Raw genomic sequence first — 25,950 nt, 5'->3', positions numbered from 1 at the left:
CCAGTACTCGGACCAGGTTCTGCTTGGCAGCCAGACAACCCCGGGTTTCACTTGCGCTGACCGCCGTTCCCCAGAGGTTGAGCCCCTAGATGCGGGCGGCCTGCAGGACTTACGAGACAGAGCTGGAAGCGGGGTGGTGAACGTATCAGCCAGGCAGGCAGCAGGCAAGAGAGTAATCCAGGCACAGGCAAAGTCAATAGGCAAACAACAGGCAAGAGAGTAATCCAGGTACAGGCAAAGTCAGTAGGCAGACAGCAGGTCAAGAGAGTAATCCAGGTATAGGCAAAGTCAGTAGGCAGGCAGCAGGCAAGAGAGTAATCCAGGCACAGGTAAAGTCAACAGGCAGACAGCAGGTCAAGAGAGTAATCCAGGTACAGGCAAAGTCAGCAATGAGGGACAAAGTAGAGAAGAACCAAACTACTGAGCAAGTAACACCTACCAATGTAGAAGCCGAAGCATGGAGTCCAGGAAGAGCTCAGCTGATAAAGTGCTGGCGTCGGACATCAGCAGGGAGAAGGAGCATAGCCATAGTACAAGAGCACGGGAAGGAGGAACCAGAAGACCAATAGGAGAGAAGCAAGGGAAGCCAGGCAGAGAAAGAGCAGACACAGGTGTGTGGAAGCAAAGCAATCAAGGAGCCTGCAGCCAGAGAAGAACTACACACATATGGCTCAGGGCTGTGCCAGTCAAGTGTGCGTGTCGACGGGACCCAGCGCAGCCCAAAGACACCGCTTGCATTGAGGTAGGGGACATGGAATATAGTGGATCTATATTCAGTTCTGATATGATAAATAATATTGGTGGATCTTTTGTGATATATTCAGTTCTGATATGCTCAACTAACACTCCACGCGTTCAGTTATACAGAGAAATCTTTCAGTGGGCACTGATTCTCTGGCTTTCGATAGGAATTAGAGGAATAGAAATCCAGCTGTCAACTTGCAGGTTGAGTCCCTGGTTGTTCTGAAGATGGGTCTGTAATTATGGCTGGATTACGGACCAGGCTCAAAACCTTCAGTTCTTAAGGAGAACACCTTCTTGCTCCGATTTAACTTCCTGCAAATTCAAGAAGAGGCAAAAGCCCTAAGTTCTGGGTCAATTCTATTTTTATGTCTTGCAGTAAGTTAAATCATTGACCCAATACTGTTCATTTAAGCCCTACTTTTGCCAGAAAGTTAAACTGAGACCTTGCAGAGTTAGTTGACTGTGTCAGAACTGAGTATCTCCTGAGGTTTCAGGGTGTGGAGAGCAGCTTCTTTCAACGAGCATGGTGTAGGTGGAGAGACGTACAGCCTTTGCTGCTCTGCTTCCAGTGGCGTCATGTATCACCACACCTAGGCTTGAAAATTATAGTCTGCAACTTCTTCAAGAAACAATATTGTTCTGCTGCATCCTATAGGAAACAAGGAATTATGATAAGGATGTCTTCATTTTTATGCCAGTCCGTATTCTGTTTTTGAAAGGATCACAAGCCAATGACCATAATCAATGGTGGCTTCTCATATAAAGTCATTATTAAATGCACGTGATAGAAATCAGATGATCTCACCCATGGCTATAGCATTACGACGTTGCTCTGGAGAAGTAAATATTATTTCTGGGTGCCCTCCCTTACAAAGATTACCATTCCTATGCAACATTTTAAACATTGAAAAGGCATAACTCAGCCTGGCTCATACAGGGATGTTTATTTATTGTGATTGCCTCATGTTTTGATGTGTCTCGTCTTCCTCACATTCGTACTGTAGCTCTTGTAAGGTGTTACTGCTGCCAAAACACGGCAGAGAACATTAACAAAGGCTTGAGGGGTTTTGGTCTTGTACAAAGATCTGCCACTGAATAGCAGGGACCTGATACCAAAGTCCTGAGTATTCATATAACAGATCATTTCAGTATCCAGCAGGCTTCAACTGGGTCGTAGAAGCTCAAGTCCAAAGAACCATCCTACGGAGCATAAATTCAAATTAATGTCCCCCCAAGTGACAATTTTAGGAAGAGCCCCCAGAGTGGGGTGAGTTCATGTCAGAAGATCCAGGAGTAGCTGAAAGATGTCACCTTCTTCCTTGCCCTCCCCCTCCCCCCACCCCACCCCCTGTCACAGCACTATAGGAATTGTTTTGCTGGAATTTATAGTTAAGGGAGGGAAATTGAAGAGGAATGCAAGGGGTCCTTTTACTGAGGTGCGCTGAAAAGTGGTCAGAGCTACTGTAGACGCATGTATTGGATGCGTGCAGGTCCATTTTTCAGTGCACCTACAAAAAAAGGCCGTTTTCTTTTGACTGAAAATGGACATGCAGCAAAATAAAAATTGGTGCACATCCATTTTGGGCCTGAGACCTTACCACCACCCACTGACTTAGCGGTAAGGTCTCGTCCGTTAACCGGGCGGTAATCATCAGTGCATGTACACTGCCACTTACTGCCCATAGTGCCATGCGGTAGAAAATAAAAAAATATTTTCTTCCGTGCGTATCGGATGTGCGTAAAAAATAGAATTATTGGCCAGGGCTCGTGGTAGCCAGGTGGTACTTCCAAATTGTTGGACGCATGTAGGGCTCCCAAGAGAGGTACTTTTTCACTGAAGGTGGTGGGTCCCTGGAATAGAATTTCCAAAACACATGACAGGAGCCGAGACCGGCAGAATTAAATTACAACTGTGAAAAATGTATTCTAGGTCAAGTGAATTATTAATCTGTAGAGTCTATCAACTCAGCCTAACTATCCATGAATCCCAACCTCAGTCTTTTCTGTGCTGGGCGGAATATTACTGTCCCTTGTGTAAACTGGAGGAGTGGCCTAGTGGTTAGAGCACTGGTCTTGCAATCCAGAGGTGACCAGTTCAAATCCCACTGCTGCTCCTTGTGACCTTGGGCAAGTCACTTAAGTCTCCATTGTCTCAGGTACAAACTTAGATCATGAGCCCTCCTGGGACAGAGAAATATCCAGAGTACCTGAATGTAACTCACCTTGAGCTACTACTGAAGAAGGTGTGAGCAAAATCTAAATAAATAAAGATTCTAGAATTCTAAAGAATAACAAGATTCCATGCAGTAGCAACATTCCATGTAGAACCCCAAAGAGTAACAAGGAGGTTAGATTGAGCACAGGAGAGGGTACAAGTCTATCTAACCCATTACATGAGTTGAGGTCAGCAGGCGGAGTCATTGGATCACCACTGCTGCTCCTTGTGATCTTGGTCAAGTCACTTAACCCTCCATTGCCTCAGGTACAGACTTAGATTGTGAGCCCTCCTGGGACAGAGAAATATCCAGAGTACCTGAATGTAAGTCACCTTGAGCTACTACTGGAAAAGGTGTGAGCAAAATCTAAATAAATAAATATGATGTGCTCTTTTCACCCCAGGTAAACATGAAGAACAGCAAGAAGAAGGTGGAATAGTCTCCAAGAACTTCACCAAGAAAATTCAGTGAGTACAATCCAAGCGCATTCTGATACCTATAAAGATTTGGGATCACTTGTCTTTTCATAAGAGGGTCATCTGGTGAGATTAGACACTCAACTGAATGAAATCGAAGAGTTGTCTGGGTGACTCTTCTCGTATTGAGATATACTATGAGGCAGCCTAGTGGTCAGATATATCTGTTGTGGTACAGCGACAAGCAGCATTCTGATTGTCCATTATGATGTACTGCGCAAAATCGATTGATTGTTCCTTCTTTTGGTTTTGCTCATCACTTCTCTACTTGTATGAGTATTTTTTCTGTGTTTGGTGTAGAAAGCTGAAATTAGTTACGTTCTGTACTGAAGGCTGAGTTGGATGTGTTTTGCTTTCATAAAAAGCTGAAAGGATGCCTATTTAATAATGAGCTTATAACGCATAGATTTTTGTTTTATGATTTGTAATGTTTTTTTGTAATTTGCTCAGAAGAAGAGAGATGAGTGGGCTATAAAGGAATGCAAGAAATAAATTTAACAAGATATGTGGACAAAATTTATCCAGATATCAGCCTACGTTTAAAAAAAAAAGCAAAACAAAACTATTTATGTGCTCAGCCTCCAAAGCTGACTATATAAATGGTTCTAAATATCACTCCTCTTGTTTTCACACAATTAGTAACTGCGTAGTTGAAATCAACTCGGAAAGGTAGGAGAGTCTTTCCGTGATCTGGCACCGTTCGATAAAGAGCAACAAGGGAAGTGGATCACACAGGAACAGTTGAAGCCTACGAGAACTTCTTTTATTATAAAATACGCCCAACGTGGTCATGTTTCTTCCACTTCAGGGCTGTGTCAAGGGTGAACAATGGAAGGGAGTCAAAGCACAACTTCCGTACAAAAAAAAAGATAATGATAAAGCCTTATACAGTCACAGGTTATGAACTTTTGGCGGCCATGAGAGTATTTTATAAACTAAGCAATTTCACTGGACAAGAGACTGTCAAATCCAAAAGTATGTCCCTTCTCATCTGTGGGAACCAGGTCTTGTATAGATAATAGCAAATTATCCAAGAAATCTAACACATTGGTATCTTGATGTTTCTCTAAGTGAAAATTAACATCACCTAAAATCAGTAATCGTAGGGATTGTATTGTTGCTGTATGTCGCTTGGCTCTTACTAGCCTCTCCTTTGTTGCTGATCATCATTCAATAAAGTCATGCGATTTCCGATGTGAAACCCTGAATGGATTTGCTCAAGCTTTGAGGGATTCACATGTAACCAGTCCTCAGAGAGAATGAGGGAAGTTCTATAAAGAGGAGCCTATTTCTATCTGGAGCTTGTTCTGGAAGGGAAAGTAATATAGCAGTGAAATATGTGCATAACCACTGAACAGCAGCCATAGAGCACCTTGATTGCTCGAAACAGCACAAAAAAATATGAGATTTTATAGTTTACATGCTTGACTGTACCTCACACACGTTCCATTCAGACCTCACCCATGTCTACGCTCACCTTCGAACTGCATGCCATTGCATTTAGACATTATCCCAAGGATTCTGTATAGCGTGTCAAGAGATCCGGGCTGAAATCCAGGCGTATTCTATTTATTAATTTATTTAATACATTTATACCCCACATTTTCCCACTAGTTGTAGGCTCTATGTGGCTTACATAGAACCGTAGAGAAGACTACAGTACAGAAAAGTACAATTAAACAATGTAAGAGTAAGGTAATAGACAAATAGGCATCATTTAAATGAGTAAGGTAGCAAAAGATAATACAAAGTTACGTTAATAAGGTCGATGAATCTTGCTGAAAACCAGGAATGGGTGGGTTAGGTTGATTCAGGAAAGTAAGCCTTCTTGAACAGGATACGAGGGCCGCTTGATAACAGTGATCATAATATGATCGGTTTTGATATTGGCATTGAAGGAAGTGAAACTAGGAAATCAAGTACGCTAGCGTTTAACTATAGAAAAGGTGATTACGACAAAATGAGAAAAATGGTGAAAAAAAGACTGAAAGGAGCAGCTCGCAGAGTAAAAAACTTGCATCAGGCGTGGATGCTGTTTAAAAACACCATCCTGGAGGTTCAGGACAAATATATTCCACGTATTAGAAAAAAGGGAAAAAAGACTAAACGTCAGCCGGCGTGGCTAAACAGTAAGATAAAGGAAATCATTAGAGCCAAAAAACAATCCTTCAGAAAGTGGAGAAGAGAACCAACTGAAAGTAACAGGATAGATCATAAGGAATGCCAAGCCAAATGCAAAGCGGAGATAAGGAGGGCAAAAAAGGACTTTGAGAAGAAATTAGCGTTGGAAGCAAAAATACATAGTAAAAACTTTTTTAGATACATTAAAAGCAGGAAACCGGCCAAAGAGTCGGTTGGGCCGCTGGACGAAAATGGTGTTAAAGGGGCGATCAAGGAGGACAAAGCCGTAGCGGAGAAATTAAATGAATTCTTTGCTTCGGTCTTCACCGAGGAGGATTTGGGGGGGACACCGGTGCCGGAAAGAATATTTGAAGCGGGGGAGTCAGAGAAACTAAACAAATTCTCTGTAACCTTGGAGGATGTAATGGGTCAGTTCAGCAAGCTGAAGAGTAGTAAATCACCGGGACCTGATGGTATTCATCCCAGAGTATTAATAGAACTAAAAAATGAACTTGCGGAGCTACTGTTAGAAATATGCAATCTGTCCCTAAAATCGAGTGTAATACCGGAAGACTGGAGGGTAGCCAATGTTACTCCGATTTTTAAGAAAGGTTCCAGAGGAGATCCGGGAAATTATAGACCGGTGAGTCTGACGTCGGTGCCGGGCAAGATGGTGGAGGCTATTATTAAGAATAAAATTGCAGAGCATATACAAAAACATGGACTGATGAGACAAAGTCAGCACGGATTTAGTGAAGGGAAGTCTTGCCTCACCAATCTAATGCATTTTTTTGAGGGGGTAAGCAAACATGTGGACAATGTGGAGCCGGTTGATATTGTATATCTGGATTTTCAGAAGGCGTTTGACAAAGTGCCGCACGAAAGACTCCTGAAGAAATTGCAGAGTCATGGAATCGGAGGTAGGGTATTATTATGGATTAAGAACTGGTTGAAAGATAGGAAGCAGAGAGTAGGATTGCGTGGCCAGTATTCTCAGTGGAGGAGGGTAGTTAGTGGGGTCCCGCAGGGGTCTGTGCTGGGTCCGTTGCTTTTTAATGTATTTATAAATGACCTAGAGATGGGAATAACTAGTGAGGTAATTAAATTCGCCGATGACACAAAATTATTCAGGGTCGTCAAGTCGCAGGAGGAATGTGAACGATTACAGGAGGACCTTGCGAGACTGGGAGAATGGGCGTGCAAGTGGCAGATGAAGTTCAATGTTGACAAGTGCAAAGTGATGCATGTGGGTAAGAGGAACCCGAATTATAGCTACGTCTTGCAAGGTTCCGCGTTAGGAGTTACGGATCAAGAAAGGGATCTGGGTGTCGTCGTCGATGATACGCTGAAACCTTCTGCTCAGTGTGCTGCTGCGGCTAGGAAAGCGAATAGAATGTTGGGTGTTATTAGGAAGGGTATGGAGTCCAGGTGTGCGGATGTTATAATGCCGTTGTATCGCTCCATGGTGCGACCGCACCTGGAGTATTGTGTTCAGTACTGGTCTCCGTATCTCAAAAAAGATATAGTAGAATTGGAAAAGGTACAGCGAAGGGCGACGAAAATGATAGTGGGGATGGGACGACTTTCCTATGAAGAGAGGCTGAGAAGGCTAGGGCTTTTCAGCTTGGAGAAGAGACGGCTGAGGGGAGATATGATAGAAGTGTATAAAATAATGAGTGGAATGGATCGGGTGGATGTGAAGCGACTGTTCACGCTATCCAAAAATACTAGGACTAGAGGGCATGAGTTGAAGCTACAGTGTGGTAAATTTAAAACGAATCGGAGAAAATTTTTCTTCACCCAACGTGTAATTAGACTCTGGAATTCATTGCCGGAGAACGTGGTACGGGCGGTTAGCTTGACGGAGTTTAAAAAGGGGTTAGATAGATTCCTAAAGGACAAGTCCATAGACCGCTATTAAATGGACTGGAAAAATTCCTCATTTTTAGGTATAACTTGTCTGGAATGTTTTTACGTTTGGGGAGCGTGCCAGGTGCCCTTGACCTGGATTGGCCACTGTCGGTGACAGGATGCTGGGCTAGATGGACCTTTGGTCTTTCCCAGTATGGCACTACTTATGTACTTATGTACATTTTCTAAAATTTAGATAGTTCTGGGTTGATTTTACAGATTTGGGTAAAGCATTCCATAGTTGTGTGCCTATGTAGGAGAAGTTGGAGGCGTAGGTAGATTTATATTTAAGGCCATTACAATCAGGATAATGTAAATTTAGGTAAGATCGGGTTAAACTGGAACTGTTTCTAGGTGGTAGGTCAACCAGATCAAGCATGTATTCGGGAACTACACCATAAATGATCCTGTGAATCAGGCTGCAGACCTTAAAGGCAATACGTTCTTGATGGGAAGCCAATGTAATTGTTCATGAAGGGGCTTGGCAGATTCAAATTTAGATTTACCAAAAATCAGTCTCGCCGCTGTGTTCTGGGCAGTCTGAAGTTTCTTGACTAGATGTTCCTTGCAGCCTGCATAGATTCCGTTACAATAGTCCAGATGGCTCAGTACCATTGACTGTATCAAGTTGCGGAAAACATTTCGAGGAAAGAAAGGTTTTATGCGTTTGAGTCTCCATATCGAGTAAAACATTTTCTATAATAACATGCGTAACTTAATTGGCTTAACAAGCTAATTAGTGTTGATAACAGCACTTAAGCACTAATGAGCACTAATTGGCGATAATTAGAATTTCTGTGCACAACTCACTAAGCGTATTTTGTAACGCAGTGTGCCTTAAGTTCTAACACGCACAGGCAAAATGGGGCGTGGTTATGGGAAGGAAAATGGGCCTTTCGAAGGCATTCTGAAATTTACACACATAGAATATGCCCCACTGCATGTAAATCTATGCGTCGGGATTTACGCCAAATTTTTGTTGGTGTAAATGGATGTGTGTAGTTTTTTAGGCCCTGGGATATCAACTAAACATATTCTATATACCGTGTCTAAATCTAGACTCCGCTTAGAACATGCTTAGGCGGAAATGTTTTCTGGCGGATTGTTTAAGTGCCATATATATAGAATCTGGCCCTATGTTATAGCATAATGCATTTACATGCATGTTTATTCACACATGTGTATACGGTGGAATTCTGGTCATTTTCATGTGTTCTCGCTGCCCACGTACTGGTTCCCTCCTCACAGAATTATCCTCATTATTTCTGGATTTTGTCAAATTTGATACACCGCCTTTCACACAAAACTATATATCAAAACAGTTTGCAATATAAAAATATCACTTGTTCTAAGAAAAAACATACAAATAATAAACTAACCAAGACAACACAAGCCACATAAAGAAAGATTTCTAAGTAGCACAACAAGCAATAACCAGGAAACCATGTGGGATTGAATAAGCGGAGGCACAGAAGGAGGGGAAAAAAGGCAGTCAGTCAGGCAGTGAGCCAACTGCGAGTACAGGCATGTTTTCTCCATGGCAGCACTGAATGGTGGTAATTAAAGTCTGGAAAAATTGCAGAGTTCCAACAGGTCCAACTTCTATTTACAGAGAGATGGTTAAATATTATCTCAGTTAGGGTAGGAGAGTGGGTATGTATTTACAGTTTACCCACTCCTACCCTAGCTGAGATAATATTTAACCATCTCTCTGAACTCATGAGCAACTTTCTTTAAATCACTCACCTTACTTTCCATCTTTGCTTTACCCTTCACTATCAATTAAAATGTTCTATCTTGGGCAGACTGGATGAACCGTGCAGGTCTTTTTCTGCCGTCATCTACTATGTTACTATCCAGCTTATAATCGAACGAGAATAACGCCCAAGTTCCGACCTAAATCGGGAGATGGGCGTTCTTCTCACAAAAACAAATAAAGCGGCATAATCGAAAGCCGAACTTTGGACGCTTTCAACTGCACTCCGTCGCGGATGCGGACAAAGTTGACGGGGGAGTGTCGGAGGCGTGGTGAAGGCGGAACTGGGGCGTGGTTATCACCCGAACAGAGATGGGCGCCCTTCGCCGATAATGGATGCGTTTGTAGCTAGAATTTAGGGCACTTTTCCTGGACCCTGTTTTTTGACGAATAAGGCCCCAAAAAGTGCCCTAAATGACCAGATGACCCCCAGAGGGAGTCGGGGATGACCTCCCCTGACTCCCCCAGTGGTCACTAACCCCCTCCCACCACAACAAATGATGTTTCACAACTTTTTACTTTCACCCTCAAATGTCATACCCTCCTCCCAAGCAGCAGTATGCAGGTCCCTGGAACAGTTGTTAGGGGGTGCAGTGGACGTCAGGCAGGTGGACCCAGGCCCATCCCCCCCCTACCTGTTACAATTGTGCTGCTTAATGCTACTAGTCGTCCAACCCCCCCAAACCCCCTGTACCCACATGTAGGTGCCCCCCTTCACCGCTTAGGGCTATAGTACTGGTGTAGACTTGTGGGCAGTGGGTTTTGAGGGGGATTTGGGGGGCTCAACACCCAAGGGAAGGGTGCTATGCACCTGGGAGCTCTTTTACCTTTTTTTTTGTATTTGTAAAAGTGCCCCCTAGGGTGCCCGGTTGGTGTCCTGGCATGTGAGGGGGACCAGTGCACTATGAATCCTGGCCCCTCCCACGAACAAATGCCTTGCATTTATTCGTTTTTGAGCTGGGCGATTTCATTTTCCATTATCGGTGAAAAGCAAAAACGCCCAGCTCACACCTTGGCGAATAAAGCATGGGCGTCTATTTTTTTTAAAAAATACGGTTCACTCCGCCCCTTCATGGACCCGTTCTCGGAGATTAACGCCCATGGAGATAGGCGTTTCTGGTCGATTATGCCCCTCTATGTTACTATATTACGTATTATGTTGACTTTGTAAATAGTACACCATACCATACTTTGTATTGTTATTTGAATATTTTTACTGCTCTAATTGCCTATCGCTCATGTTTGATCTATTCTTACCGTACACTGCCTTGAGTGAATTCCTTCAAAAAGGCGGTAAATAAATCCTAATGAATATTTAAATAAAGATAATTCACAGAAAAAAATGGAGTGGACACAGATCACAGGAAGCTGTTCCGAATTTTCAATTCCATCATGCAAAATTCAGATTTTCCTAAAATTCCTTGTGCAGGCCATGTTCTTATAAAACAAAATGACAAAAAAAAAAAAAACAGAAGAAAATGTCTATGCACAACCCCTTCCAGGATCACCAGGACAACATTGCACTCTGCCTGACCTTGGGGCTTTTTTCCGTAGCTCAAACTCAGTACACAACACAACACAACCTTAGCTCTGCTCCAGTTAAGAGAAGGGACAGGTGCGAAGCTTAAAAAGTACTGAAGAAAATTCTGTAGCCACCCTCTTGCTTAGCCCTAGAGGTGCTGTACAGAAAATATTTATAGGGTGTCTGTCGCTTTAAAAGGGGAAAATAGAAAAAGTCATCAATAGGGCACCTGGATTAAAATGTAAAGGATCCTGGGGCATAGGGGGAGATAGAGCTCAAGGCCAAATCTGGAGCAAGTGAAAAGACAAAAGAGCAGACATTTCAGTAAAATGCCTTTATTAGCTGCGTTGTGGCACTCGGGTTCAGAGACCTCTAGTGGCTGTACCAGGTTTTGAGTGTGTGACCTTTGCACTCAGAATAGTCACACAGCACTGAGCTGATTCTTCCACATGTGATGGACAGTGGAAGGAGGAGACCCCTCTCGAGGGAGCCCACTGGGAGTAGCCTTGTCCTGGGCTCCAGCTTCCCCGACCATTGCACTGCAAGGGATAAGAGGCTTAGCTCCGACCAGGGTTGCCAGGTGGAAAACTTTTTTCCCACCCAATCGAGCCCAAATCCAGCCCAAAACCCGCCCAAAGTCAAACCCCGCCCCTGACACCCCCACCCCCGCATCATCACCCCGCCCCCGCTGTCATCACCCCCGCCATCATCACCCCCGCCGTCACCGGCCCCGCCTCCCCCGTCACCGGCCCCGCCTCCCCCGTCATCGGCCCCGCCCAAAACGTCACTAACCCTGCCCAAAACGTCACTAACCCCGCCCCCCGCGGCCGAAAAAACCGCTTTTAAAACCGCCCAAAAGACCCAAAAGGAGCCCAAAAAACCGCAACCCGCCACGGGCAAAAATTTCCCTTGGCGGGTCGCGGAAAACCGCCCAATTGGGTGGTAAAACCGCCCACCTGGCAACACTGGCTCCGACTTCCCCAGTTAACATATTTTTGACTAAGAGAAAGGTGGTCTCTGGCCAGTGCAATTTTTCTAGCACAAAAGGTGCCGGTACTCAAATGCCAGGCCAACCTTCAGGAGTGGGGTGATCACTGAGAGATTCACCCCACAATAGCCAGGCCCCCTAAAACCAGTCACAGAATCTATGACAAGGCAGAATTGGTGTGTAGAGCCTGAGCGCTTTCATTAAAACTTGTGAACCATGGGTCAATTTTAGCAGACAATGGAAAAGGTGCCGGTACTCAGTACCCCCAAGTACCCCCTCAAAAAAAGCCCTGTCTCTGGCTAACCAAGCCACTGTACCTGGAGAGAGCAGGAGGGAAGTGCAGTTAACGGAGCCCCACAGCACTGCTGCCTATAAAGGAGAAAAGGTAACAAAAATAAGACTGACAGGAGAAAAACAACTTTTAACAAGTAAAATAAAATGCATTAAAAAAATAACCTAAAAATCTAATCCAATAATAACAAAACCACTAAGGGCCAGATGCACTACGAGCCAGCAACGTGGTTTTTAAACTGGTTCTAGCCAGTTTAGCGCGCAAGTAGCAAACCAGGACATGCACAAAAGGGTTCTCCGAGCCATTTTCCTGTCACAGTAGCAGCTAACGAAAACGGAATGCAAATGAGCTAATTACTATTATAATGTGAATGTGATGCGATGCGATGCACTAACGTTTCCAACCCCATGCACAAAAGCAGTCTCTACCTTTACCGTGGAAATTTTAACGGGAGGTGTGGACCTGCCGGTTCTTCATTATCGCAAGTAGGAGAAGGGGAGAAACAAGCAGGGAAGATGGAGCACAAAAAAAATGTATACCAGCTTACACGCAGCTTCTTTGCGTGTATAAAAGCCGTGCCATATGTTTCTTTTTCAAGTTACATTTTACTGGCAAGAAATTGGGGGGGGGGGGGGCAGTACCAAAATGTAAAGCATAAAAGTAATGGCGACTTACCAAAAATGGAAGAGAAGGGTCCATCAAAGAAACAGCGTCTGTGGGAAAGGGGCTTGGTTCCACCCCCAGCTGTTCCTGCTGCTTCCTTCTATTGGCTGGCTGACATCCTAGAACGCCCATCTCCCTGAAGATGGACTATCATTGGCTGGCTGCTGTCCCAACTCCTCTTCCCTGCAGGGCTTTCCTGATGACATCAATTTAGAGCTGTGAACTGATTGGATCCAAACTTCCTGGTGTCCCCCTCCACAGAGAGGGGCGAAACCAATTGGACAGCTTCAGCCTGGGATGTCCCGCTAACTCATTACTGGAGGGGGACACCAGGAAGTTCAGATGGTGTATTTTATAAGTGCACAAAAGGTATCTGACTAAACAGTATTTGTGATCAGCAAAAAAGTACAGTCTGCACAAAGCAAGAATCAGGGTACAGCAAAAATGCATAAACTAGGTTCAGATTCAGTAAATGACGTCCATAATTCATAGAGCAGCGTTTAGCGCCGATTCCCACGCCCAACTGTGTCCACAAGGACTTACGCTTGCTGAAGTGTGCTGTACATCCTGGACGTGGAATTCCAAGCATCCTACAACATCGCTCCTGATTTCTGGGAACAGCCCTGACCCTCCCATGACCACACCCCCTTTGAGTTGTGTGCTATGAAATTTAGACACCGAGTGGTATAGAATAAGTAAGAGGCAGATCTGAGACGTATGAGGAGAGACTTGCTGACCTGAACATGTATACCCTGGAGGAAAGGAGGAAAAAGGGATGATATGATATAGACGTTCAAATATTTGAAAGGTATTAATCTGCATATGAACCTTTTCCGTAGATGGGAAGGCGGTAGAACGAGAGGTCATGAAATGAGATTGAAGGGGGGCAGACTCAAGAAAAATGTCAGGAAGTATTTTTTCACGGAGAGGGTGCTGGATATGTGGAATGCCCTTCCGCGGGAGTTGGTGGAGATGAAAACAGTAACGGAATTAAAAAATGCGTGGGATAAACATAAAGGAATCCTGTTCAGAAGGAATAGATCCTAAGGAGCTTAGTCGAGATTGGGTGGCAGAGCCAGTGGCGGGAGGCGGGAGGCGGGGATGGTGCTGGGCAGACTTATACGGTCTGTGCCAGAGCCGGTGGTGGGAGGCGGGACTGGTGGTTGGGAGGCGGGGATAGTGCTGGGCAAACTTATACGGTCTGTGCCAGAGCCGGTGGTTGGGAGGCGGGGCTGGTGGTTGTGAGGTGGGGATAGTGCTGGGAAGACTTATACGGTCTGTGCCCTGAAGAGGACAGGTACAAATCAAAGTAGGTTATACACAAAAAGTAGCACATATGAGTTGTCTTGTTGGGCAGACTGGATGGACCATGCAGGTCTTTTTCTGCCATCACCTACTATGTTAGTGTCAGTTAACATCAATATTTAATCCAGCTCTTGGTCAATTATGGTCTGTCCTTTGAACTGAACAGGTACAGGTGGAATACAAGGTCCATAATAATAATAATAATAATAATAATAATAATAATGGCTGATTGGTTTGCATTTCGGGTTCCCGTCTTACCAAACACACAGTTCGTCAACTTTGATAAAATATTGACAGGTTTTGCAAATCCTTCTCTTCCAAAGTACTGTGGGGGATTCAATAAATGGTGCGCACAGTCAGGGACTGGGATGATCTGCACTAACCTAGTATTCCGTAAAGGGCAGTCCGCGTGGGACAGAATACTCGCTTAGTGCATTTCATGCTTCACTTTGGGAGTGAGCACTTATGCCTGCCAAAAGCTGGCGGCAGTTAGATTTGCAAATGATAGCATCAGATCTGATCTCTGGGAACAACTCTGATGTGCCCGTGACCCTCCCATGTCATGAAATTTAGGGACAAATGTTACAGTACAGGGCAGATCTGCATGGAACTTCTCATTACTCCCAATTAAGAGCTTGTTAACACTAATAAGTGATATCTCCTAATTAGATAATTGGTTTACGTGTGAATCTGCGATATGCACGGTATGCACCCAACTTTGTGCAACGTATATTGGGACTTGTGTGTGATCGTATGTGATGATCTTAAGGTGGCCAAACAGGTAGAAAAGGCGATGGTGAAAGCCAGAAGGATGCTTGGGTGCATAGGGAGAGGAATGGCCAGTAGGAAAAAGGAGGTGATGACGTCTCTGTATAAGACTCTGGTGAGACCTCATCTAATATAATAATTTGCTCCTGCAACGTTCCAATGTGTCTCACTGCGTTCGTAACCATTTCCTGACATCACTCTCCCGCAGTGGAAGCCTGCTTACCTGATGTCAGGAGATGTTACTATTCGAAGCAGGGAGGCGGAAAGTCCCTCCCTCCCTCCCAATTCCAGGATCCCCCCTCCCTCCCAGTTCCAGGCCCCCTCCCTCTGAATTTTAAAAGTCATCCTGACTTACCTCGAGTTGTAAAAAGCATGCAGGCTCGGCACTTACTTCAGTTTTCCTTTCTCTGTCTCTCAACTCTGGTCCCGCCCTTGCAGAAACAGGAAATGAGGGCGGGAGCAGAGCTGAGAGACCAAGAAGGGAAAACTGAAGTAAGTGCCGAGCCTGCACGCTTTTTACCACTGCTGTCGGCCGTCGTAACCCCGTTGAGGTAAGTCAGGATGACTTTTAAAATTCAGAAGGAGGGGGCTTGGAACTGGAAGGGAGGGAGGGAGGGATGACGACCCTGGAATTGGGAGGGAGGGGGGACCCTGGAACTGAGAAGAAGGAAGGGGGGACCCTGGAACTGGGAGGTGGGGACCCTGGAACTCAGTGGGAGGGGGAGGGGAGAGAGAGGGCAGGGAGGGGGGCCTGGAACTCGGAGGGAGGGGGAGGGGGGATGAGGGAGGGGGGATGGGGGAGAGGCAGGGGATGAGGGAGGGGGAATGCATCACCTGTAAAAAAAATAAATAAATTCAGCACCCCCAATCAGGGGGAAGGAGGGAAGGAGGAAGGGAGGGGAGGGGGTGAGGGGGTGGAGGGGTGATGAGGAGGGGAGGAGGAGGGGAGAGGAGGAAGGGGAGGGGGCCCTGGTACCTTGCTAGCGCCCCTTTCCTTTATGTTAGAAACGGGCCTTTTTTACTAGTTTAGAATATTGTGTACATAGTAACATAGTAGATGACGGCAGAAAAAGACCTGCATGGTCCATCCAGTCTGCCCAACAAGATAACTCATATTTGCTACTTTTTGTGTATACCCTACTTTGATTTGTACCTGTGCTCTTCAGGGCACAGACCGTATAAGTCTGCCCAGCACTAGCCCCGCCTCCCAACCACCAGCCCCGCCTCCCAACCACCGGCTCTGGCACAGACCGTATAAGTCTGCCCAGCACTATCCCCACCTCCCACCACCGGCTCTGCCACCCGATCTCGACTAAGCTCCTGTAGAGGCACCTTCAAAAAGATATAAACGGGATGGAGTCGGTCCAGAAGGCGGCTGCTAAAATGGTCAGCGGTCTTGGTCATAAAGAGTCTGGGGACAGACTTAAAGATCTCAATATGTATTCTTTGGAAGAAAGGCAGGAGAGGGGAGATATGATAAGACACATTTAAATACCTATGTGGCATAAATGCACAGGAGGTGAATCTCTTTGAACTGAAAGGAAGCTCTGGAACGAGGGGTCATAGAGTGAAGGTGTTTATGTTTATTACAATTTTTTAATTGCTTTTTTTAATGCATAAGTCAAAGCGATGTACAATAAAATACATTCGTCAATGCAAAAGGAACACCAGAATCTGATAGGAAAGATCACACTCAAAACAAGAGTCTATACATCATAAATAATGTACCTCTAATTATAACAAAGCATAAGAGCACCTGACTGCAAGGTATCAACCTGTTCAAATTACCTGTCCTAGGTCAAGAATATTTACCCGGAGCACAAATGAGTTTTTAAAATACTCTTACATTTCTTACAAAATTGTTCTGTTCTAATGTGACGTGGTAGACTGTTCCATGAAAGGTGAAAGGGGTCAGGGAAAGGTCTGAAGTAACCAGAGGAAATCCTTCTTCACGGAAAGTGTGGTGAATCCGTGGAACAGCCTCCCGGTGGAAGTGTTGGAGATGAATTCGAGAGCATAGGACAAGTTCAAAGGATCTCTAAGGGAGAGTAGGCGGCATGGATGGGAAGCCTGGATAGGCCATACGGTCTTTATCTGCCTACGTTTTTCTGGGTTTCTGTACAGAATCCAGTGGTTTATGTTAGTTGGAGACCCCAGCCCGGCCCTCTTCATCAGTGCTTGTGACAGTGAGATGAAATCCCAAGATGTCTCAGAATGTCGTGGAGGAGTGGCCTAGTGGTTAGGGTGGTGGACTTTGGTCCTGAGGAACTGAGTTGGATTCCCACTTCAGGCACAGGCAGCTCCTTGTGACTCTGGGCAAGTCACTTAACCCTCCATTGCCCCATGTAAGCCGCATTGAGCCTGCCATGAGTGGGAAAGCGCAGGGTACAAATGTAACAAAAATAAAATAGATACTATTGGAGATTCGACACGGAATGTTGCTATTCCACTAGCAACATTCCATGTAGAAGGCTGCGCAGGCTTCTGTTTCTGTGAGTCTGACGTCAGACTCACAGAAGCAGAAGCCTGTGCGGCCACATTGGTGATCTGCAAGGGCCGACTTCTACATGGAATGTTGCTAGTGGAATAGGAACATTCCATGTAGAATCTCCAATAGTAGCAACAGTGGAGGAGTGGCCTAGTGGTTAGGGTGGTGGACTTTGGTCCTGAGGAACTGAGTTTGATTCCCACTTCAGGCACAGGCAGCTCCTTGTGACTCTGGGCAAGTCACTTAACCCTCCATTGCCCCATGTAAGCTGCATTGAGCCTGCCATGAGTGGGAAAGCGCAGGGTACAAATGTAACAAAAATAAAATAGATACTATTGGAGATTCTACATGGAATGTTGCTACTATTGGAGATTCTACATGGAATGGAATGTTGCTATTCCACTAGCAACATTCCATGTAGAAGGCTGCGCAGGCTTCTGTTTCTGTGAGTCTGACGTCCTGCACATACGTGCAGGACGTCAGACTCAAGAAGCAGAAGCCTGCGCGGCCACATTGGTGATCTGCAAGGGCCGACTTCTACATGGAATGTTGCTAGTGGAATAGGAACATTCCATGTAGAATCTCCAATAGTAGCAACAGTGGAGGAGGAGTGGCCTAGTGGTTAGGGTGGTGGACTTTGGTCCTGAGGAACGGAGTTCAATTCCCACTTCAGGCACAGGCAGCTCCTTGTGACTCTGGGCAAGTCACTTAACCCTCCATTGCCCCATGTAAGCTGCATTGAGTCTGCCATGAGTGGGAAAGCGCGGGGTACAAATGTAACAACAACAAAAAATTCAGGTGGAATTTGGGGCACCAGGTCTGTGAATTAGGGGTCTGGGGTCAGGTCAGGAAGCAGCTTCTCCTGATGTGATGGAAGGCCACCGGTGCAGGGCACTCTTCCCACATGGGCGATGCCAACTTTGAAATAGCAGCGGTGGTGGGAGTTGAAGCAGTGGTTTTGTCAGAAGCTGAAGCAGCCGGGGAGGGAGGCTGAAGCTCACGGCTTAGTGTGGGTTTCCATATTTGGCCATGGCTTTTCTCCTTCCCCCAGCTTGTGGCTGTGAGCTGGGCCTGCTTTTACACACTGAAAATGATTTATGCATGTTTTAACAGACAATCTGGCTCCTTCAGACCTGACGGAGGAACATTAAATAGAGAGCTGGGCCGACAAGGGAATGAAAAGTAAATCCTGACTCCACAGTCAACAAAGGTCCCAGCAACGAGAGGACAGACCGAGCCAGACTAATGTACATTTCTAACAGAACTCATGCAGCACTGGAAGGTTCACGAGAACCTACTTTTAACTTTTCCGTCCCTGTTTCCCTATAATACCTTCTGACATTTTTCTTTTTGCTGGTGGAGAGAGCTGGCACTGAATTTACATTTTTAAAACAGCAGTACTGGCAAAACGTCTTTTATTGTATTGGGGTATCAGGTCTTTGCTAGTTCCTCCTTTTTAGCTAAGACCCCAAAATGCAAACAAAGAACTGATTGGATACCGAAACAGTGCAGCTGCCCCCCCCCCCCCCCCCCCCCCCCCCCAAGGTCTATTCTTAAGAACTCAGTCCAAGGGCAGAAGGTCTGCATTTATTTTCAGACTTTCCTCCTGATCTGCCCAGGCTGTGAGTTCCTTCTGTTAGGAAATGAACCAACGTGTTACAAGAGCAAAAAAGGGAATTATAGTTAGACAAAAGAACAAACAAAGACCCTTCTCCCTCATAACACCGACTGAATAACTATTGCCAAAATCCTGACGCAAGAGTTCAGCTTAGTTCCAGAGATTATTATCCATGGAGACAAGGTTGGCAGGTTGTCTTCGGTTCACCTTAGATTACTGGGTGGCCTGCTGAACGTAGGGACTCTCCCCCTTTTGGCAGTGCGCCTGGATGCAGAAAATTAATTCAGTCAAACTGAACGGTCGCGTTATGGGAAGAAGGTGGCAGAATTCATAGTCACGGTTCATCTTCTCACAGCCCAAAAAAGTATTTATCAATGTTTTCGTCTGTAATGTATTTCCTCTACGTAAGGGTACCAGGCAAGGTCAATGGTGTCTCTAGACATAAATATTTGGGATGGCAACAGGGGGGCAATATTTCCATACATAACCCCCTTCCCCCCTCCACTTTTAAATTAGCAATCTTCTGTACATAAAAGAAACCCTAGACTACTGGTGAAACCATCATTGTATAATTGATAACGTCATTCAGCAAATTCTTCTATGTGGGCTGAAGTTTGGATTCTCTACTGCAATGTTTCCGAAACCTAGTCCTGGAGGTGCCCCGGCCATTCAGGCTTTCAGGATACCCACAGTGCATTTTCATGAGATAGATTTGCATTCAGTGAAGGTAGTGCATGCAAATCTCTCTCGCAAACATTCATCGTAGGTATCCTGAAAACCTGACTGGCTGGGTACCTCCAGGACTAGGTTTCGGAACCACTGCTGTACAGAATTGGTCAGAATCTCAATATAAACCTTGAAGCTCCAGTTACATATGTTAAGTACATAAGTATTGCCATACTGGGAAAGACCAAAGGTCCATCAAGCCCAGCATCCTGTTTCCAACGGTGGCCAATCTAGGTCACAAATACCCAGCAAGATCCCAAAAATATACAAAACATTTTATACTGCTTATCCCAGAAATAGTGGATTTTCCCCAAGTCCATTTAATAATTGTCTACGGACATTTTCTTTAGGAAGTCGTCCAAACCTTTTTTAAACTCTGCTAAGCTAACCGTCTTTACCACATTCTCTGGCAACAAATTCCAGAGTTTAATTACACGTTGAGTGAAGAAACTTTTTCTCTGATTTGTTTTAAATTTACTACTTTGTAGCTTCATCGCATGCCCCCTAGTCCTAGTATTTTTGGAAAGTGTGAACAGATGCTTCACATCTACCCGTTCAACTCCACTCCTTATTTTATAGACCTCTATCATATCTCCCCTCAGCCGCCTTTTCTCCAAGCTGAAGAGCCCTAGCCGCTTTAGCCTTTCCTCATAGGGAAGTCGTCCCATCCCCTTTATCATTTTCGTCGCCCTTCTCTGCACCTTTTGTAATTCCACTATATCTTTTTTGAGATGCAGCGACCAGAATTGAACACAATATTCATGGTGCAGTTGCACCATGGACCGATACAAAGGCATTATAACATCCTCACTTTTGTTTTCCATTCCTTTCCTAATAATACCTAACATTCTATTTGCTTTCTTAGCCGCAGCAGCCCATTGAGGAGAAGGTTTCAACGTATCATCAACGACGACACCTAGATCCCTTTCTTGGTCCGTGACTCCTAATGTGGAACCTTGCATGACGTAGCTATAATTCGGGTTCCTCTTTCCCACATGCATCACTTTGCACTTGCTCACATTAAACATCATCTGCTATTTAGACGCCCAGTCTCTCAGTCTCATAAGGTCCTCTTGTAATTTTTCACAATCCTTCCACGATTTACCAACTGTGAATAACTTTGTGACATCAGCAAATGTAATTACCTCACTAGCTACTCCCATCTCTAGGTCATTTATAAATATGTTAAAAAGCAGCGGTCCCAGCACAGACTCCTGGGGAACCCCACTAACTACCCTTCTCCATTGAGAATACTGACCATTTAACCTTACTCTCTGTTTTCTATCTTTTAACCAGTTTTTAATCCACAATAGAACACTACCTCCTATCCTATGACTCTCCAATTTCCTCTGGAGTCATTCATGAGGTACTTTGTCAAATGCCTTCTGAAAATCCAGATTCACAATATCAACCAGCTCACCTTTATCCAAGTTTGTTCACCCCTTCAAAGAAATGTAGTAGATTGGTGAGGCAAGATTTCCCTTCACTAAATCCATGTTGACTTTCCTGCTTATTTTCGAAGAAGAAGGCCGGCCATCTTCCGACACAAATCGGGAGATGGCCGGTCATCTCCTAAACCTGGCCAAATCGGTATAATCAAAAGCTGATTTTGGCTGGCTTCAACTGCTTTCCATCGCAGGGCTGGCCAAAGTTAAAGAGGGCGTTTCGGCAGGGTACGGAAGGCGGGACGGGGGAGTGGTTACGAGATGGCCGGCTTCGGCCGATAATGGAAAAAAGGCCAGCTCTGATGAGCACTCGGCCGGCTTCACTTGGTCCATTTATTTTTAGGACCAAACCTCAAAAAAGTGCCCCAACTGACCAGATGACCACCGGATAGAATGGGGGATCACCTCCCCTTACTCCTACAGTGGTCACCAACCCCCTCCCACCCAAAAAAATGTTTTTTAACATTTTTGTGCCAGCCTCAAATGTCATAACAGCAGTATGCAGATCCCTGGAGCAGTTTTAGTGGGTGCAGTGCACTTCAGGCAGGCGGACCCAGGCCCATCCCCCCCTACCTGTTACACTTGTGGTGGTAAATGTGAGCCCTCCAAAACCCACCACAAACCCACTGTACCCACATCTAGGTGCCCCCTTCACCCGTAAGGACTATGGTAGTGGTGTACAGTTGTGGGTAGTGGGTTTGGGGGGGGGGCTCAGCACACAAGGTAAGGGAGCTATGTACCTGGGAGCAATTTGTGAAGTCCACTGCAAGTGCCCCCTAGGGTTCCCGGTTGGTGTCCTGGCATGTCAGGGGGACCAGTGCACTATGAATGCTGGCTCCTTCCATGACCAAATGGCTTGGATTTGGTCGTTTCTGAGATTGGCGTCCTTGGTTTCCATTATCGCCGAAAACTGGGGACGACCATCTCTAAGGACGACCATCTCTAAGGTCGACCTAAATGTTGGGATTTGGGCGTTCCCAACCGTATTATCGAAACAAAAGATGGATGCCCATCTTGTTTCGATAATACGAGTTTCCCCTCCCCTTTGCTGGGACGTCCTTAGAGATGGGCGTCCCCGTTCGATTATGCCCCTCTATGTGATTTGAAATCTGCCTGCCCACCCTCTGGATAAAGTGAGCCCTGATAGTTGTTTCTATTTGTGTGTCAGGATGTATCATTGCGCTCCAGCTGGAGCCGCTTCTGCCACCCCAGGGCACCGGCTGGTCTGTCTAATACTTAAACCAGTCCTAGCCCTGGACTGGCAGCTACTCACACAGGACTCTGACCAAGGGCAAGTTATGTTAGTTCTTTGTAAATCTCCCATCTCACTGCTTTCTATAAGTCAGCCTAATGGTCCTCCTGCAGCTCCATTCACACTGAGAGCAAAGAATCTCTTTCCAGGTCCAATCACACAAAGAGGGAGCTGGCACACAAGGACATAAGTAGGAATGGTCTCTGGTCTCTTCCTCCCCAGCACGGACCCTGTCTCACAAAATGCAGGAGGTCTCCTGGAGTGTGAGGACCTAGGTGTAATATCTAAAGACCCAAACCCAGAGAAGCTCATCACTGCCAAATTACATTTTGCTCCTCACCAAGATTATGGGATTATACACACCTGGGAGTTTAGAGACAAATAGAGTTCAGATCTTGTACCGGCAGATCTGCAACTTCTACATCCTCTACCTTTCAACTTACTCCAGTTCTCCAATCTGCATTCCCAAGATCTGAAATTCCCCATCCTGTTTTCTGAATGCAGGAGTACAAATGTAAGAATTTTGAGAGCTGAGGGCGGGAGAGTTGGGACTGTCTGAAAATGTCCCTTTGGCAGTGACGTCAGCTGACAGCTAAGCTTTATGTCCTCCATCCTTTAAACTCGAAATAAATGTTTAGAGAGCATTATAAGGGTAAGGTTTAGGCCTAAATAATATAATTCTAAGCACTGTAGAAATCCATTTTAAGCAGAGTAACAGGTACAGTTGCCAGCTGGCTCCAGAGTTTTCCTGAACAGGCTTATCCAGACCTGGTCACACCACTGATTTCCCTTACAAAAGCGGGAGCGGGGTAAAACCAGGACTGTGTCAGCCTGAGGTGGGGATATGGAATAGTGACAGCTGACTGTCCTAGGGAAGGTGAGGAGGAGAGCTGAAGCACAGTAGTGGAATGTGCTGTCTCAAGGAGCATCTGATCTTTAGCTGCCAAACTTCCAAAAGAGGTTCCAGGGGGGCCTTGAAAACCAGCGTAAGAGCTGCAGGACAGGAGTCCCCCTCTGAGTCACTAGGCTGTATCTCTACATATCGCATGGTGGTTGGATGTACCAAGGAGATTTGATGACCAGGAGATGGCAGGAGTGTGCTTGGCCCATTATCACAGGCAGAGCTTGTCACCCTATTAATTACATTGTTTTGGGTGTACTAAGATGGCGGCATGTGCATTGGGGAGAATGAAAACCACTTTGGGTAGACTGGCTTCAGCTTTGTGACATCACGCTGTCTCCAGTTCATCAAACCTCCTTGAGATTTACATTTACTGCTTTCAGAGAAGTAATCTTACGTTACAATCCCTTGTATAAAACATTTGCTGACACACAGTACTGTCTAGTGCCTGTAACTCCTCTGCTTCAAGGCTAAACTGAGCCCCTGTTAAATAGATCTCTTCCGGAGGGTACAGAAGCCCCTGATACCATTCATTACTGTAATAGACTTGTCATTTTAAAGTGAGCCTCCCTCAGCGGTTCTGACCTTTCACCAGGTATATAAGGAAGCCACATCCTTCACTGTAGCAGCTGTAAAATAAAAAAATAAAATAAAAAAGTGATTTAAATGCGCCAGAATGTTCATTATTCAACACTGCATGCATCTGTTCCCTTCACTTCTCACATATAAGTCAAGAGGGACAGAGGGACTATTAACTATCAAGAGATTGATTTTTTTTAATATATATATATAACTGCATTTACGAATTTAGTTATAAATGGATTCTATAAAGTCCTGGAATGTAAAACATCAGCATGGCTTGCAAAAAGCACCCTCTAGTGGCTGAGATGGGATAAGACAACAAAACCAAAGGGAATACAATACACAACAAGACAGTTCATCATTTCATCGATCTCTTTCCTTGTTTTTCAGGCTCCCTTCAGAAGTGGACCCCCTGACCGTCTTTGCTTCCTTGTCTCCAGAAGGTCTGCTGATCATTGAGGCGCCTCTGATTCCTCCTTACCACCAACAGGGAGATGAGAGCTACAGCTACGACCTACCGTTGGACAATCAACAGGCCTCGGTCTCCTAATGTGGCCAATTCCGCCTGCCAAAGCGGCTCTTTGATTCCAAATGTCAACATATTTGCTGAGCAGAACTGTACATTTCCTTTTCTTTTCTTTTCTTAAGAAGGGTCCCCCTCCCCCTATCACATCTGGTTCCCCACTCCTCCTCCTCCTCCTCCATTGCCCAGGTTCAGTTTCGCAAAGTCGCTCTGTCGTCGCTTCCATTTGTGCTGTTGTTCCATTTGTGCTCTTTTGCACTTCCTGAGTTGGACGGGCTGAAGGATGTAGCAAAGTCAATTGTGTCACAAAGAATTAGTAGGTAATAAACTAAAAGTCCTTTCAACATTAGTGACTGGTGAAAAGGAATTATGTTTTCTTATTAATGCACATTTTCCAGTTTCATAAGTCAGTTGTTTGCACAGTATTTTCACAATGGGCATCTCAGAAAGCCCCAGCGCAGCACATTAGAGACCGGATAAAGTCTCTTGCAGGATTAAGCTGAAGGACGAACCAGTTTTTCTCTCCCACCTCAAACTTCCCTTTCTCCGTTGCATTTCAATAAGAAATGTAAGTCTCCTCGGTCCCTCGTACACCTCAGTACAGGGTCGCCGAGAGGCAAAGCCAGACCCAGGGCAAAAACCCCCCTGGGCCCGCCCCCTTCTGGGTCTGCTCCCCTCTCTGGGCGGGCGGGCCCTCCTCGCTTACTTGTTCTGCTCCGCCTCCTGTCACTGCAAACAGCAAACTTCCCCAGGGCCCGGCGCTAGCATTGCATTGCTCTCCTGATCCTGTGCGCGGCAGCCACACAGCGTAGAGTTCCTTCCTTCCTTCCTGCTGCGTCCAAAGAGGTTGTTTGGACATGGCAGGAAGGAAGTAACTGTGCTCTGCGAGCGCCAGGCAGGCCCCCCTTGGATGCTGAGCCCTGGGGAAATTTGCCCCCCCCCCCCCCTCTCGGTGGCCCTGCCTCAGTGCTTCCCTGTCAGGTCTTTCAGATGTGCTGTGTTGGCTCCCCTGTAATAAGCTTAAGAGAGCAGCTTTCTGTATCGGTCAGGTGTCCCTTCACGCACCAGGTTAAAATGAAGCCCAGCTTTTCTTTCTTTACCACCATCATGGTTTTTTTACATGTTACGTCAAGTAAAACATTGAAAGTGAGTTACAGATTACAATTTATAGCAACACTGTATAAATTATACACACATGTGCAATTAGATAATGCATCAGGGTAGCAGATTAGGCAAAAGGTAGGAAAATGCGGCAGGAGAAGCAGAGAAGGTGGAGACGGTTAAGTGAAAGGCGGGAACACAAGGGGAGCACATAGTGTCCGGAGCTGACCACACTAATGCTTTTTCAGACTTCCATAGGACATGTACACCTTGCCACCATTTAAGGGAGAAAGGAATGGCCTTTCTGTGGTTACAACCAAAGCGGTTTACATATTAAATGCAGGTACTTATTTTGTACCTGGGGCAATAAAGGTTTAAGTGACTTACCCAGAGACACAATGAGCTGCAGTGGGAATCAAACACAGGTTCTCAGGCCACTGCAGTAACCACTAGGCTACTCCTCAACTGTATAGCCAAAAGTGAGCCACTTAAAGTGACCTGGTACTTGAGGCAGGTCATGGATAGAACCAGAAGCTATAATGAATAGCCTTT

The 25,950-nt window shown here is 45.5% G+C and overlaps 1 protein-coding gene across 1 annotated transcript in view; it reads left to right on the top strand.

The window, feature by feature from the left end:
- Window positions 1–24,646, top strand: part of HSPB8 (heat shock protein family B (small) member 8) — a 34,897-nt gene extending 10,251 nt beyond the window's left edge. The window contains exons 2-3 of the mRNA XM_030219594.1: window positions 3,364–3,427; window positions 24,165–24,646. Of these exons, the coding sequence (XP_030075454.1) occupies window positions 3,364–3,427; window positions 24,165–24,324 (224 nt within the window). The 3' untranslated portion in view covers window positions 24,325–24,646. The remainder of the gene's footprint in view (window positions 1–3,363; window positions 3,428–24,164) is intronic.
- Window positions 24,647–25,950: the final 1,304 nt, after the last annotated feature.

The sequence above is a fragment of the Microcaecilia unicolor genome, chromosome 11, assembly GCF_901765095.1.
Source record: "Microcaecilia unicolor chromosome 11, aMicUni1.1, whole genome shotgun sequence".
NCBI classification, from domain to species: Eukaryota; Metazoa; Chordata; class Amphibia; order Gymnophiona; family Siphonopidae; genus Microcaecilia; species Microcaecilia unicolor.
The sequence above is the reverse complement of the archived record's forward strand: the minus strand, read 5'-3'. Positions and strand labels throughout refer to the sequence as shown.